The 15864-nt window shown below is 52.1% G+C and overlaps 1 protein-coding gene across 3 annotated transcripts in view; it reads left to right on the top strand.

Annotated features, from left to right (window-relative positions):
- The window catches only part of STK11 (serine/threonine kinase 11), a 32564-nt gene that overhangs the window by 11015 nt on the left and 5685 nt on the right, over nt 1-15864 (top strand). For all 3 annotated transcript variants that reach the window (XM_042037194.1, XM_042037284.1, XM_042037101.1), the window contains 4 exons: nt 328-464; nt 958-1085; nt 7884-7941; nt 15060-15253. In XM_042037194.1, the coding sequence (XP_041893128.1) occupies nt 328-464; nt 958-1085; nt 7884-7941; nt 15060-15253 (517 nt within the window). The remainder of the gene's footprint in view (nt 1-327; nt 465-957; nt 1086-7883; nt 7942-15059; nt 15254-15864) is intronic.

Raw genomic sequence — 15864 nt, 5'->3', positions numbered from 1 at the left:
GGCAAAGCACTTCTTTTGATAACAGCATGAAACCTCCACTCAGGAAGGACAGAGAAGGAAGATGTCAATCTTGGACAAGCCCAGAAGTGGGGGGAAATGGGGATAAAGCTACATAACCTTATCCTTCTTTTTATGTGGAGACTGTCTTAGGTAGGAGAGGTGCAAGACTTGTCGCTGCGGCGTGTGGCTGCTGTGGTGACAGGATCTCATCAGCTGTACATGTTCAGTAGAGGAGTTTTCCTCTTTTGTTTCCCAGGTGGAACTTTTCCAACAGGCACAGTTTGTTTTCCTTGGAAGCCTGACACTGTTTGGTCTCTCCTGCTGCAGGCATTGCATCCATTTGCGGAGGACGACACGTGCAGGACGAGCCAAGGGTCGCCAGCATTCCAGCCCCCAGAAATTGCCAATGGCCTTGACACCTTTTCAGGCTTTAAAGTTGACATCTGGTCCGCGGGGGTGACGCTGTGAGTGCCCAGGAGCCCCCAGAAACTTAGTAACTAATGATGCCCCCACATAGCTCAGACCTGGCCCAGCTCTGCCATCACTGCTCTTGTGTGGTGGGGGGAGCAGAGAGGGGGATGCTGCTCGCTCCTGTGGGTGGGTTTATGCTCCCCAAAGTACCTGTAATTCTGCCCAAGGGGATCTTTGCTCTCCATGAGTGACTCTGCAGCTGTTGCTTAGCTCCCAGAGGCACAGCCAGGGCAGTAACAGAAACCACAAGTATCTCCAGTATTTAAGTTTGTGCTGTCCCAGACTGTCAGGGAGATGTCCTGGTGGTTTTTGACCCCTGTGAATGAAAAGCTGTGATGAAGGCAGGCTAAGCTTAAAGAGGCTTTCCACATACTGCCAAATATTCCTCTTTTGGTTTCTTCTTGGCTGCTTTTGGCTTATGTAGTCAGGTAAGAACTGAGTACCTGTGTGCTGCCTCTCATCCCACTTCTCCTTCTGCCTCCACAGATACAACATCACAACGGGTCTGTACCCTTTTGAAGGGGATAATATCTATAAATTATTTGAAAACATTGGGAAAGGCGACTACACAATTCCAGAGGATTGTGGTCCTCCACTCTCAGACTTATTGAGAGGTGAGTCTTCCCACCTGGTTCTAAAAGGGTAACATTTATAGTTGAAACAACTGCTCAGCTTGCACAGTGCCAGAGCTTCCTTCTAAGTGTCCTGTGGGGATATGGGATCCTGTTAGACAGGGAGGTTATACTTACAGCCTTACAAGACTCTGGCAGATCTTCAGCACTGGTATTTTCCTGAGATCCACTAACCCCTGCACAGCTCACAGCCACTACTTTATAGAGTTGGTTCTTGCATTGTTTCTTGTGCTCTGAGAAGCTTTTACATCTAAAGACAAAGCCCACAAGAGGTTAAATTTAAAATGGTATTGTAGCATTGATGCAGGTTTGAACAGTGAGAGCACTCAGATGCTGTGTCCAGGCTTTCCCTAATGTGACACACTGAATCCTCGGGGTCTCCTGTCCCTCCTCATCAACCTCTGCTCTGGACTTACTTGTCTCAGTCCCATTTGTCTCCTTCCCCCCAGATCCATACCTGCAGGATATTGGAGCAAAGCTGGGATAGGACCATGAGTGGCACTTCCTGGAGAGAAAGTTATGGGGATTTTTGTTTTTTTTAATTCCCATCACTTATTGCAGCAGTTTGAGGTTTAGTGCTGAACAGTCTCTACCTATGGAAGCTGAGTGGCCAGGCAGGGCAGCAGCTGTGCTGTGCCTGGTGAGCCCCTTTGGCAGGAGCTGGGATGTGATTCCAGCCCTTGGGAGAGCCTCACCAGCATTCCCAGTGCCTCCTTGGCAGCAGAACAGCTGGGTGCAGCCATGCTCCCCAGCCCTCAGCACAGGCTTATCCTCTTCTTTCTCTTCAGCTCTTTGTGAGGAATCAGCCCCCAAATGTGGGATGTTTGTCTTGTTTCACATTGGTTTTCCTGATCCTTGTGCTTTGTGGGGTTGGTGAGGGGCTGGGGGCACTGAGTGCCTCCCTGCTGGCAGTGTGTCACCTCTGCAGGATCCAGGCTCCTGGTGCAGGGACACAGCTCCTGGCTTGGTGCAGGAACACGGGCTCGATGTGGGGACAGGGCTTCCTGGCTCAGTGTTGGGACACAGAATCACAGGATTTCTGGTGTGGGGACACAGCTCTGGGCTTGGTGCAGGGCTCTGGCTCCGGGCTCGGTGCAGGGACATGGGCTCGGTGCAGGGCCCCAGCTCCGGGCTCGGTGCAGGGACATGGGCTCGATGCAGGGCCCCAGCTCCAGGCTCGGTGCAGGGCCCCAGCTCCAGGCTCGGTGCAGGGACACAGCTCTGGGCTCGATGCAGGGACACAGCTCTGGGCTCGATGCAGGGACACAGCTCCGGGCTCGGTGCAGGGACACAGCTCCGGGCTCGATGCAGGGACACAGCTCTGGGCTCGGTGCAGGGACACAGCTCCGGGCTCGGTGCAGGGACACAGCTCCTGGCTCGGTGCCGGCCGTGCCGGCGGCAGGTGGTGCTGTCAGTCCGAGCTCTTCCGCTGCCGCCGCCGGGGCTCCCCCAGCCCCTCAGCATCAAGGAGCTGCCAGACCCCCACAGCCCCCCTTGGAGGCTATTTTAGCTTCCCTGGCCCCATGCCAATGATGAAATCAGTTATTTCCATGTGTTTCCAAAAGCATTAGCCAGCTTCAGCAGCTTTCCGAAGGCGTTACATAAGGCAGCGCTTCCAATGGCGCTCGGCACAGCCGGGATCCGGCTGCTCAGCTGAGCCCGACACGGCGGCTGCTCGTGGCCTGATGTGCTTCACGTTGTACCTGCCAGCCCCAGGAAACAATGGCCTGAGCTCTGTGTGGCGTTTGGCTTGTGACTGCTGACTCCAAACGTGGCCTTTTAATGAGCTGGGAATTGCCCAAATGGAGCAAATCCCACAATCCTGGTGGTCCGGCAGCAGCTCTCCTAAAGCATCCAGCAGAACTCCTTGGAGGTTTGTGATCAGCCTCGCAGCTGCACTTAGTGCTTCCCCCAGGGAAAAGGAGCGTGGCAGTTTTCTCTTTTGCTGTGCTGAGGATATTGACAGCTTAAAATCTTGTGCTTCATTAGCACAATAACTGCCCTCCTAGTTCTCTTCCCACCCCTGTGTGAGATCTGGAGCCAGAATTTCCTGCTCTTCCCTCTGCCTGATTTGACATGGATGAGCCTTGACTCTGGTGCCCTTTGTCCATCTCTTACAGCCTGAGTCTCCTCTTGCATCCTCACTGTTGTCAGTCTGTCTGCATCCCTTCTGTGCTTGTGCACCACAGAGGTGGGAGTCGAGTGGGTTTGGTGGGGAGAGGAGCTTGTCTGGGAGGAGGTGGCTGCACCCCTCTCTTTCAGGGCAGTGGGAAGCCCTAAGGATCCTTCTTCCTGTCCTCTCTCCCACCTGAGCACAGTCTCCCACCCCTCATCTTGCTGTGTACAAGCTGCTACCTTGTAAAATCTGGCAAAACCTTCTGATAGTCCCCTTGCTTGGTGTGACACATGTTTTCCAGTGGTCAGATTGCCCCGTGGCCCCAAGGTGGATGAATTTTGGGGTGGGCTCTGCCCACTCTGGAGGCCTGAGCAGCTCCCCAGCATCTGCTGAGGCCCAAGGCTGAGCTGTGCAGCGGTGGTACCACGTAGCTATGGTGACAAACCTGGATGCTTTATTTAGTTCCTGCTTTTCCTCCAGAACATCTGCATTTCCTGGTCGGTGCCCGCTCCCCCTGCAGCGGGCTGGAGCTGAATCCATCGCCTGTGGATCAGATACTGTCAATGGCTGTGTCCGTGTGAGCGGCACAGACACCCCCAGCTCAGCTCTGTCGCTCTGGCGGTTTTGTCTCATCTTTGTGTTGCTTTGAAAGGCTCTAAAAGCCCTCACAGGGCTGTGAGCGCCTGGTCTGGGTTTGAGTGAGGCAGTATTCATGCAGCAAAGTGCTCATTTCCTCTGTCTGCCAGGGCTGTGCTGACCACAGGCCCCACAGCCAGGCTGTGAAGCAAACACACTTTGTAAGGTTTTTTTGTTCTTCTGTTGACTACTTTTGTAGTGCATCTTTACTTTTTCTTCCCCTTAAGCTTGTTTTTATCTTTGTTCCCCTTTTCCAGAAGAGCAGAGTTTAGAGGACTTACAGCTTCAGTGGTATTTGGCATAACAGTATATCCTCCAGATTAGTTGGGATGCTGCTCCTCTTTTTGTCTCCCTAATCAGGGATGAAGCTTTATTTATATTCTTCAGGGATGGAAAGAAGAAGGGCTGGTGCTGTTTTGTGTGTGCAGTCAGGAGAGATGTGTCAGAGTGGAAGAGTTTATAAATAGCCTTAAGGTTCTTCTGGCAGCATCTGCCTGTGGCTTATCAACTCCTGTGCACTTTGCTTCTGGACCAGAAAAATGCACAAGGTCAGCTTTCCTCCTCCTGGTCTAATAGACTTTTACTGGAAGAGGAAGCTCTGAGGCTGCAGCTCTGCATTAATCAGCATCTGAATTGATTTCCAGGCCCTGTGACCTGGGACTTGGTAGTTGGATCCTCAGCAGTTTGTTTTCTCACTTCCATGACCTTTCCTTGGGACAGTGAGAGGATGTGTCTTGGTGACAGGGGAATGCTTTAATTCTGCTGTGGCAGGGGGTCCCCAGGGCTGTCTGTGCCCATCCAGAGGCCTGTCCTGGATCACAGGCTCGGGATTTGCCTGCAGAGGGAGTTTGTGGCCAGAGCACCCGGCTGAGTGCGGGGAGAGGGAGAAGGTCCTGCCTCATTTGCAGATTGGCCTCACACTGCTTTTACAGTGGTTGTTAAATGTTAATCCAAGTTGGAGACTGAAGTGGAATCCAAGTTGGAGACTGAAGTGGAATCCAGGTTGAGTTCATTAACCTTGCTGTTGGATTTCTTCCTGCCTCTCCAGTCCCACACTTGTGACTGTCCTGTGTTCTGAACTCCAGGAGTTCTGCCCTGGGACACGGCTCTGTGCCTGTCCAGGATCACTGAGTGTGTGGGCTCAGGGCTGTCAGGAGCTCAGGGCAGATCCATGATCTCCAGTTTCTGGGTCGTCACTTGATGTGATTTGAAAGGGTTTTGAAACTGTTGATGTGCTGCAGAGGACAGGATACCCCTGTCTGGGCACGACTGTGTGGTGTCTGTTCTTATCAATTTAATGTCTGATACATCCTCGATGAGAGGTCTTTATATTTTAGGAATAATTTCCTCATGGAAAGGGTTGTCAGGCACTGGAAGGGGCTGCCCAGGGAGGTTTGGAGACCCCATCCCTGGAGGTCTCCAAGGAACACCCGGATGTGACACTCAGTGCTCTGCTCTGAGTTGGGGATCAGCCACAGGTCGGACTCGGTGATTCTGTGACACCCCTGTATGGGCACAATGAATCCTCCGGGAATACTGGGGAGCAGAGGTTGGAGTTGGGCCTCCCAAAGCATTCCCTGGCACAGCCTGTCCCATCCCTGCTCGCAGATAAACTCCAGGGAAGTCTTTACCCTAAATGGCCGCGAGCGGCGGCTCCTGCGGGCAGACGCTCTGGGATGACTTGCCTGGTGAATAGAACATGATGTTTTGTCTTGCTGAAGACTCTCTTCAGTGCACGACTTGAGCCACGGAGCTGCCACAAGTGACTCAGAGCTGAATGTATGAATGTACATTTTCAGTGAGGACACTTTCTGTTTTCTTTCAAACGTTGCCCCAAATGCGGTCATTTTTCATTGAACTAAAAATTCCTTTCGCTCGATTATTTTCCTTCTGCCTTTTTAATGGCTTGAGAGCAACAGTTCCCTGTGCCGTGGCTGTTTGTGACTACTGCTCTTGGGCCTCTTTTAATCATTTACCTTAAACTTCCTCTCCTGCTTGTACCAGTTTCATCTGGTAAATGCCTTAAATTTCAAAAACACCTTGAAGTGTGGTCTTTAAATAAATCAGTGGGGGGAGTGGGTGGTGTCCTAACTTTCCTGTTTCTGACGACATTAATAAGAGAACCCAACTTGTTCTTGTCCCCTAAACTTCATGTGATAGCTCTTTGCAGCCCTATTTCTTAAAAAAAAAAAAAAAAAAGCCAACTCAATTTGGGCAGCTCAGCTGTGAAACTGTCTGATCATCTTATTAATAGGTTCTTTAATTAGGTGTGGGATTTTTTTTTTTCCCCTCTGAACTTATTTCTTTTTCTGTAAGGTGAGGAGAAATTCCATCTGAATGTGAGAAAACTCCTTTGCTGCTAGGGTTATGCTCAGAACAGGTTGCAATGGGGAGGGTTGTAGAGTTTCCATCCTCAGAGACCTTCAAAACCCAGTCCAAACAATCCAAAACTCTGAGGAATTGGGCTCTGAGGACTCCAGTGCCCTGAGTTCCTGAGCCAGGGGCCTGGGATGCACCTGACCTGTGACCCAGAGAGCTCTTCCTGGATTGCTTTAACCTAATTCCTGTGATGTCATATAGGTCAGTAGTGATCCCATCTGCCATAAAGCTCTTAATGCTGTCACCAGCATGGATAAACCTTCCCAAATTGCTAGGGCAAAGTGTATTTTGGGTTCTGGGGGGAAAATAACTTCAGTCCTTCCCTGCTGTACTGTCCTATCCCTGCTCTTTGCCCATATCCTGATCTGATGTGATACGAACGGACTGACACGAAGATGTTCTGGAGCAGCTTTTGTTATCACATGTGGTGTGCTGATTTATCTCTTCTGTGACCTTTGGATTGCAGGATCTCACCTGCAAGGCCCTTGCAGCTTCCTGCTTGAGCTAGGATGTGTCTTTCCAGCCCTCCCTTCCCAAGTGTCCACCCAGATGTATGTCCCACCCCCGTGTTCTCAATGTGTCCTTGTCCTGGCTCTCCCCAGCACTCTGCACCATTTGCTCCTGCCCTGACTTTCTGAATTCCTGTTCGACAGTGAGTGCTGCTTCCCAGACTTTTCTGGTTGCTGGAGATGGGCTCCTCCTGTTCCCACCCATCCAAACCCTCACTCTTCATGCAACCTGTGCAAGACTTGACAGTGCAGGCACTTCAGGAGTAACAGGGGATCATCCAGTAAAAGCAAAACTCCTTGTAGTGTTCAGCCATGAGGCTTTGTTAATGTTCATTAGGTGAATATATTCCTGGAAACTTCATTGGAGAATATCTTGGATGCTGCTGGATGAGACTCCCAGGGTTCCATGGGCTCATTTCTGAGGAATAAGGCAAAATTTGCTCCTTCCCTTCTCTTGAGCTGTGAAGCTTCTGAAAGGCAGTGGAGCAGAGTGGGCATCCCAGGAGGCTGTTTAAGGAATCCACCTCCCTCTCTCCCAGAGAGAATAGGGATGAGCTGCTTTTCCTCTGCCCACTCTGCTCACCACCCACCCCAGCTACTTCAGCAGATGATCCCAGAAATCCGAGTCCTGGCCAGGGCACAGGGATGGGCAGCAGGACGATTTTTTTGTTGGCTCTCCCTGGCTGCACCTCACAGTAGAATTCCACTAGACCAGAGTATCTGGGACACTGAGCAACTGGACATATGCTGTGCCTGAGGCTTTGGCTCTTCCATGGAGGAGGTTCAATGGAATTATCTCTAAAATGCAAAGTCTTGATGTTCTTTGCCTGGAGACTTTCTTGGAGCTGTGATCGAGGGCTGGACAAGCCTCAGTCCCTGCTCTGGGAGGGAGGGCAGGGCTGTACCTGCTTTGCAGGTGGGAAGCTGAGGAACAGACTGGGTCGGGTCAGCAGTGGGATTGGGATTTTATGCTGAATTTCCTGTGGCCAATGGAGCAAATCCTGCCTGGAGCTGCCAGGACTGGACACAGCATGGCTGCTGGGGAGGGAGAGGGAGGGAAGGGCAGAGCTCTGTGCTTCCTGGCTTTGACTCAGCTGAGAGTGTCTGTGATCACACCTGGACTTTTTTCCTTCTTTTCAGGGATGCTTGAATACGACCCAGCCAAGAGGTTCTCAATACAGCAGATAAGGCAGCACAAGTGAGTGTTACCAGTCCTTCTCTTCCTGCTCCTCCTGTACCTGTGCTCCTGCTCTCACCTCCTGTTTCCTTTTGACAGCAGACACATGGAAGTCACTAGATCTCCTTCCTCCAGCTCTGCTGGGGCTCTGGCAAGCTCCACTTGGCTTTTTTCCTCCTATTAGAGCATCCGGTAAAGCACTGGAATTGCTAACCAGTAAATAAGGAATATGTTGGAAGTCTGTTCGTGGCGTGCCTGCTTCTGGATAATTAAGGGTTCTGGATAATTTTTTCCAGAGGCCAGCAAGTACTGATGAAGCAGAACAGGAGGTCCTGAAGGCTGTGTTGTTGAAGTAGGACTGTTCAGTAACGTGTATTAGTTCTGGCCAGTCTGGGGACAGAAATATCCCCTGCTATTTGCTCCATATGGAGTCAGTATGTGGAAAAGCATTCCAGGACAATAGGAAAATTTTTTTTTTCTTTCTCTTTTATATCACAGTCCTCCCTCCCCCATATCCTCCCCCATTTTCCATGCCATAGTCAGGGGGGGAAATGCCCCGTTATCACTGAGGGGTTTTTTTAAGGATCTGTTTGAACATGCTGGCTCTGAGCAGAGATTTCCTGGGCGGATAAAAGTACAAGAACAAAAAGCACCATGAGGCTGCTTCACTGCGGAGGCTGCATTAGCTTATCTCCTCTTGGAATGGGAAGTGCTTCTGAGGACAGGCAGAGCTGCTCTGGACTGCAGCTGCTCGGCCTGTGAGCCTGCCCAGATCCTTTTGGGAGCCTTGTAAAAGCAAGGATGTGATCCAGGGTGGTGCCGAGCCCACTCCATGCTGCAGGAACAGCGCTGCTTTCTTCTTGTGTCTTTGGAAAAGCCATGTGCTGGCAGGTGATGGTCCCTGGGAGGTGCCCAAAGAGCCACAGCCGGAACCTGAGAGGCCTGAGGTGCAGTGGGGCTCTACAGGGAGTGACTGGGACCAGCTCCAACAGAGATTGGAGGAACCAGGGTGCAAGCAGGGCTGAGGGGGCAGGGTTTCTGGAGCTGCCCAGGCAATTAATTAATTGTCAGGACAACTCTTTTGTAGCAGCCAAGCCCCATGCCTGGATTGTTTCAGGGGCTCCGGGAGCAGGCATCTTCCATTCGAGGCTGCCTTTCCCTGCAGGTGCCTCCCAGTACCAGTGGCCATGACCAGAGGGGATCAGCTTGCCATGCTTTGTCAGGAAGCACTGGAAAGAAGCAGGAATTGTCTATGGAGTCATCAGTAGGTGTTGAGAAAAGCACTAAAAGCACTTCCCTTCCTGTGGCTGCAGCGGCCGCCCCTGAGCTCAGGCACTGCCCTGGGCCCTCCTGGGTCACTGCCAGGTGATTGAGCTGGTTCCCCAACTCCAGATACTCCATTTTGCCCTCCTCCCACGTGGCAGTGAGTTTTTGTGTCAGCGTTGCCCAGCTGGAAGCACAGAGGGGTCTCCAGAGACCCTGCCTGTAGTTAGAAAGCTGGAGAAACTGGAGCACGGCTCCGGCACGGGGCAGCCATGGAACTCCTTGGCTGCTGTGCTGAGGCTTTTCATCCCACAGCACCGAGAGGGGCTGAGGAAAGGCTCTACCTGCAAACCCAGAAGCATTTCCAAGGCTTAGGCTCTTATTAGTTTTGTGTGAGCTTAGCCAGTGCTTCTTAACAGGCTTTTCTCCCCTATTAGTAATTGCCTGCTTCCTCCTGCTGTGGCATCTAGTAATTACATCAAGCACAGCAGAGCTTGCGGCCTGGGCCTCGGATGTGTCTGTCCAGCTTCTTTTTGTGCTAAAGAATCCAGAGCTTGCTTCTCCTGCCTTTTCTTTAAATAGAAGCTTAGCCCTGATGCTTAACCTGACCCTGTTTTGGTTTTTCTTTTTCGTAAATGGAGCACAGCAGTCAGGACAGCAGGCAGCCATTCGGGTATTGGCAGAGGGGTTTGGGAAAGCATTTTGGTAAGAAGAGGTTGGATTTCTAGAATCCTTAGATTTCACGTGTTGGCGGGAGTAAATCATTAATGACTGTGGGTTTCTCTACACTCCTCCCCTTAAAAGCATGTGCTAAGGACAGGAACTAAACCAGAGAAACATCAAGCGACTTCCCCAGGCTGCCCTGCTGGGATGGATCCCAGCTCAAACCAGAATCACCCCGTGCCTTTCCGTGCTGCTGGAAGTCTCCTTTTATGTCTTTGAGCTGCTACTCCCAGGGACTCACTCATATGGACAGTCAGGATCATCAAAGTGCTCTGAAATCAGCAGGAGCAGCCCCTGGGCCCCGGGCAGGGGTTTTGTACTGGAGCTGCTGGGCCAGGCTCGTGTCAGGATGGTGGGAAGGGGCTGTGTTCCTCTGCCCTGTGGGAAGGGTGATCCCAAGGGAATCGGGTGTCCTGCAGCCACAGAGCTCGGGCTCAGGATCCATCCTTCCCCACTTCACCTTCCATAAAGTGTGAAGGCCCTTGCAGTGGGATCAGGGATAAAATCAGTGGCCCAGGGGCACTGAGAAAGCACTGAGGGCACACAGAGTGCTGCTCCATAGGGAGCAGAGCTGCAGGAGGCAGGGAAGGCATCCGGGCAGCCCAGCAATGATAATCCAGCCATTCCTCCCATTATTCCTGTCAGCTATTCCAAATGCTTTTCCCCCTGCAGCAGCAGAGGAATGCTGGAGGAAGAGTCTGCTGAGTTTCATCCCTGCCAGCTGCCTTCCCCCCTCCTCACTCCTGCAGCTGAACTGCATCAAACTCTTGTCTCTGCACTTTTACTGGAGCAGGACAAAGCAAAATGCTTCTCTGCTCAAGCCAGTCCGTGCAGAGCAGACCTGGAGTTGGAAGTGGAAATGAGTTAAACTTCTCCCAGCCTGTCATCTCAGAGCTTAGGAACTGCCAGAAGCCGACCCCTGAATAGCAGTGGAAGAGCCTGGAAACCTGCTTTCCCTGGAAGGAGCCGAGTGGGATGATGTTCAGTGGAAAACCAGTGCTCATAGCTCAACTCTGTGAATATTTGGTGCTCCTGGGATGGGGATTGTAGGGCAGGGAGGAAAAGCTGCCAAGAGCCAGGGAGTTCCAACCTGCTCCCTATGGATTATCCACCACCTCCCCTCTGCCCCGTGCTTTTGCTGAAGGGCTTCCTGCTCACACACTGCATTTTGTTACTAATTCACTGACCTGCTGCAGCACTTAAAGTGATGAAGTGGATGCAGAATTCTACCTCTGTCCCTTGTTTCCAAGGCAACCATCTTCCCTTCCCTCTCCACAAGTGTCACACTTAATTTGTTCAGGTGCAGATCCGATTGCAGGAGTTCATAGCATGAGAGGGGAGGCACTTCCACCTTTTATTAGTGGAGGTGCAAATTAACCTGCAGGGCTGGGGTCTCCTCCTGCCCTCCTGGAGCTGCTGTGCTGCCTTTCCCAGCACCTGTGGGGTTTGGAGCATGGCTCTAAGATGCTCTGAGATGCTGTGCTGTTCAAACCTGGGTACCAAACCCCTTGGAAATCTGTGCAGTGCTGCTGAGGGCTCCTTTGCAACCTCCAGGGCTGACAATGCTCCTGAGCTGCACTTGAGGGAGGAAGAGGGGTTTCTCTGAGCCTCTACTGCTGCCTGTGCACTTGTGGGCTTTCCCCATCCCTTTTCCATTGTGCCAAGCAGTGATCTCCCCTCAGCAGGACATGAAGAAGCTTTTCCTCTTCCTTCCTGAGGCACCTGGCTCAGTCTTCCTGCCCTCTGGCAGCACATGGGAGGGATCTTTCCTTCTTTTACCCACATTCTGCAAATCAGCTTTGTAACGTGGTGTGTTAAAGGACTGAATCTCCAGAACTCCTTGTAGGAGTCTGAGCCATCCCTGCTACCTTTGGTCCTACCACCAGCTGGGAGAAACTGCTGTTTTCATACCTTGGTTTTTTCTGAACCTGACTGAAGAGCTTGGACATCTCTTGATGCAACAAGAGCTGGAGCAGTGATTGCAGGGACACTGCTGGCGTGTGTTGCCTTTCCCTGGGACGTTGTGTGCCTTCCACGATTGCCTGTGAGGGAGCTGAGCTAAACTGGAAGCCTGTTAGCTGCTGCTTGTGGTGACAGTGACCTTCCAGGGAGCTCGAGGCCCTTACATGGCATCACAGGAGGTGGAGAATCGCTCCTCCCGACCCTGGCTGGCAGGGCAGGGATCTGCAGCTTGGCATCTGCTCTCAGAGAAAACCATCCCTGTGCAAACCAAGCCAACTGCAATGTTTGTGACCCAAATGGGAAGTGAATAGCTGGGAGTGTTGGAAAGCTGCAGCTGTGCTTACAAGATTCTTATTTTAACCTTGCTTATACCAGGACTTGAAAAGAGCAGAGGGAGGACTTGTGATGGGAGATCTGAGCTTGGGAGCTGCAAACCAAACGGGCTCATTAAGCACTGGGCAACCCAGATTCCTCTTCTCCTTCAGTCCTTGACCCTTGCTGTCTTATCTCCCTGTGGCTGACAGCAGCCGTCTGGGCACCACTTCTGCCTGGCAGGATCACAATTAACGCTTGTGCTGCTGCTGCCCAGCAGTTCTGAGCTTTGCAGGCGCCTCAATGAGCTTGTGGAATAGGAAGAAATAATCCCTTCCTACTGCTGCCTTCACTCTGAAGCATTTCTAAGCCACTCCCAGCCCTTTGAAACAGAGACCAGGGAGGAATCTGCCTCTTGCAGAGGGATGTTCTGCACAAGGGGTGCTTTTGAGATACCCAAAATCTTTTCTTCGCCCTCAGGGTTAAAGCAGCTGCCACAAGCACCAGGTAATTGTGTGTGTGCCAGTGCAGTTGGCTCAGAGAACATCCCTAAAGCTGGGAATAACTGGTGGAGCAAGGTGCTCATCAGCACCCAGCCCGTGTTTTGGGTGGTGGCGAGGGCAGGGTGAGGAGGGGCTTTATCTCATGGCCATCGCTGACCAAGAGGTGCTGCCTTCTGGCTCAGGCAGTGGCTTCCTGAGGCAGATGAGGGTATTCCTGGAGCCAGTGGTTCTCAGCTGAAGAGTAAATCTTCACTGACAACCTCCAGCACCAGCACAGAAAGCGGAATGACTGTCCCTGCTGGAAAATCCTTGCCAGGAAATACTCCACTACTCCATACAGAACTGCTCGAGGCTCCTTCCAAGAGGTCTTTGATTTTTCTTAGAACTTCAATGGATTTCTCTTCTCACTCTCTATCCTCATTACCATATATGCATATGCAAGTGTTTGAAATCACCTCCCGGAGGATGGAAGCATAATGACTGGAGTACAGTGATTCAGGTTTCTGCTGCTAATAAAAACCTATTTTTACTCTCCTGGTAAGTAGGACAGGAGGGAAGAGTGAGGCAGAGCTGAAATACAGCAAAATAAAAACACCAGTTGCTGTGGACTTCCAGGCTTTTTCCCTTTAAAATTCTCCTTTTAACAGCAGTCACTCTGATCTCATTTGTCCTGGATATTCCCTTCTCCCGAGGTCTCTGGTGTTGAGCTTGGATCCCTCAAGCCTCAGTTCCCCTGGCAAAACCAGCTGGTGACTGGTGGCTCCTCTGCCTCTGTGCTGCTGATCCTGCCAGGCCAGATCAGCCCTGGCTGGATTTGCTGTCTTGGCAGTCGCTTCCTCGATGAACGCAGTCTCCAGGGAAGGGAAATGGGCTGATCCGATTAGGAGAGCGGTGTGCCATGCACGTCACCGAGGAAGCCATCCGTGGGGTCTGTGAAGAGCCCTTGGCCACAATCGAGTTACGCTGGTCCCGCTCCCTTCCTGCCGGTCCAGCAGCTGGGATGGGCTTTGCTCAGCTCCTGTAATGCCACTTCAGGGCCCAGGGGTGACACTTGCCAGCTGAGAGCTGCAGCAGTTCCTGTCCCTCTCCTCAAACAACACCTTCCTTCCTGCAGGCAAGGGGCTGCCTGACTCTAAAACTCGATTGCTGCAGAGAAAACAGTTTAAAGATGCTGATGGTGAAGCAGTTTCTGGATGAGAGTTCACCCCTCCCTTGAATCCTGCCTAATTTGTCCCAGTAGCTGCATTTCCATTTGTTTATCTCCTCGCTTTTCCTAGTTTTGTTAGAATCCCACTTTTTTTTAGGCCGACTGTCAAAGCAGTGTAAGACTAGAACAAAATGATAATTACAGCTCTGTGCAGGAGGTGCCTTCAGCCTTCCTTCCTGAAAGGAATTTGGAACTGGGGTGATAAAAACCAGATGGCTCAGGTTGGTGAGAGCTCTTGGGCTGGCTCAGGCCCTCCTCCGTGGTTGTAGGCCAGGAGTTACTGGGTGCCAACTGCAGGGTGGGAAGCACTTGTGTCCCATCAGGCTTGTGTGGGCTGGAAAGGTGTGTTAGAGGTACCTGGGTCTGGAGGAACTTCTGTTCCCACCCACATTTAGGGGGTCACTGAGAGTGTGGAGGCTCCAACAGCACTTCCAGGAAACTTTGGGTGCCCACATGCAGCCCTGGGAAATGTCCCAGACAGTCTGGAGTCAGAGCTCTGCTATGGGAGTACGATGAAAACCTAAGAGGTTTATCCCATCTGGCTCTGGGATGCTGCTGGGAGGCAGCCTGCTGGATTCCTGATCTGATTAACAACAGCTTTCGGAGCTGATATCCTTTCCTGGCCAGATGGCAGCACGGGGTTTGGTGGTGATAGGAGTCCCTTGAGACAGAGGGGGGATAAAAAGATAAAGTAGGAGCGTTTCTGCTGTGGCCTTGGTGCAAACTGGCTTTTAGAGGAAACTGCTGCGGTAACTGCCCCTCTCCTCGGGCTGGGATCCCGCAAAGTTGTGTCTGTTGGGCTGGATCAGCCTCAGCTTCAGGATAGGAGAAGTTCCTTCTGTCCTGCTTGCTTGGATAATAAAACTCAGGAGCTCTGGCAGCTCTGCTGATGTGTTTTGACTTACAGGTAGTTTGGGTGATGAGGAGAATGGTCCTGAGCTGCATGTCCAGACCCTGAGCTGCCCTCTGTGCCTGTCCCTCTGTTCCTGTCCCGTTCCCAGTGTGTGCTGCAGCAGACTCTGACACCTGGCCAGACCTTTTGGTTCCTCCTGACCTGCCATGGGTGGAGCTCCCAGCTCAGAATACTGGGGTGGGCTGGGGCCATCCTCAGTGGAGGATTCCTGCATGCCTTGTGCACTGACCCAGCTCTGTCCTGGGGCTCTCTGCAGCTGGTTTAGGAAGAAACACGCTCAGGCAGAGGCGCTGGTGCCCATCCCTCCCAGCCCCGAGACGAAGGACAGGTGGAGGAGCATGACGGCGGTGCCTTACCTGGAAGATCTGCATGGCTACAATGAGGAAGAGGATGATGACTTGTATGACATTGAAGATGATATCATCTACACTCAGGACTTCACAGTACCAGGTAGGGGAGAAGTGGTTGGGTTTTTTTTCTTTTCATGTTTAAAGCTTTATTAGGAAAGGCCTCAAGGTCTGAATAGTCCTTTCAGCAGAGGAGGAGACTGTTGGTTGTGGAACGGTGTGAGTGAGCCATGATGATCCAGATTCCTCAGTCTTTGATTCCATCGACCAGGATGCCCTTCCCAGTGTTACCCCTGTGCCAGCTTCTTCCTTTCTCCCAGGAACAGCTGCTGCTGGACTCTGCTGTTCAGCACAGTTCATTCTTTGGACCAGTTTTGCTAGAATGAATTATTTGGGAGGAGAGCCCTGAAATGATTCTGTCTTCAGGTTACATGGCACACCTGGGGGATCCCCTGCACGCTGGGAGACTGGTCCCAGCCTGGCCTAATGCCAGCGTTCCCCACCTCCATGTCCATCTCAGCCTGGCCCTTGCCAGTGCTTCCCACCTCCATGTCCATCCCAGCCTGGCCCTTGCCAGTGCTCCCCACCTCCATGTCCATCCCAGCCTGGCCCTTGCCAGTGTTCCCCACCTCCATGTCCATCCCAGCCTGGCCCAATGCCAGTGCTTCCCACCTCCATGTCCATCCCAGCCTGGCCCAATGCCAGTGCTCCCCA

Source organism: Corvus kubaryi, unplaced genomic scaffold (genome assembly GCF_017639235.1).
Source record: "Corvus kubaryi isolate FWS band 111438036 unplaced genomic scaffold, C.kubaryi_AGA036_p1.0 121, whole genome shotgun sequence".
Taxonomy (NCBI): Eukaryota; Metazoa; Chordata; class Aves; order Passeriformes; family Corvidae; genus Corvus; species Corvus kubaryi.
This window is presented reverse-complemented; position numbering and strand designations above follow the sequence as displayed.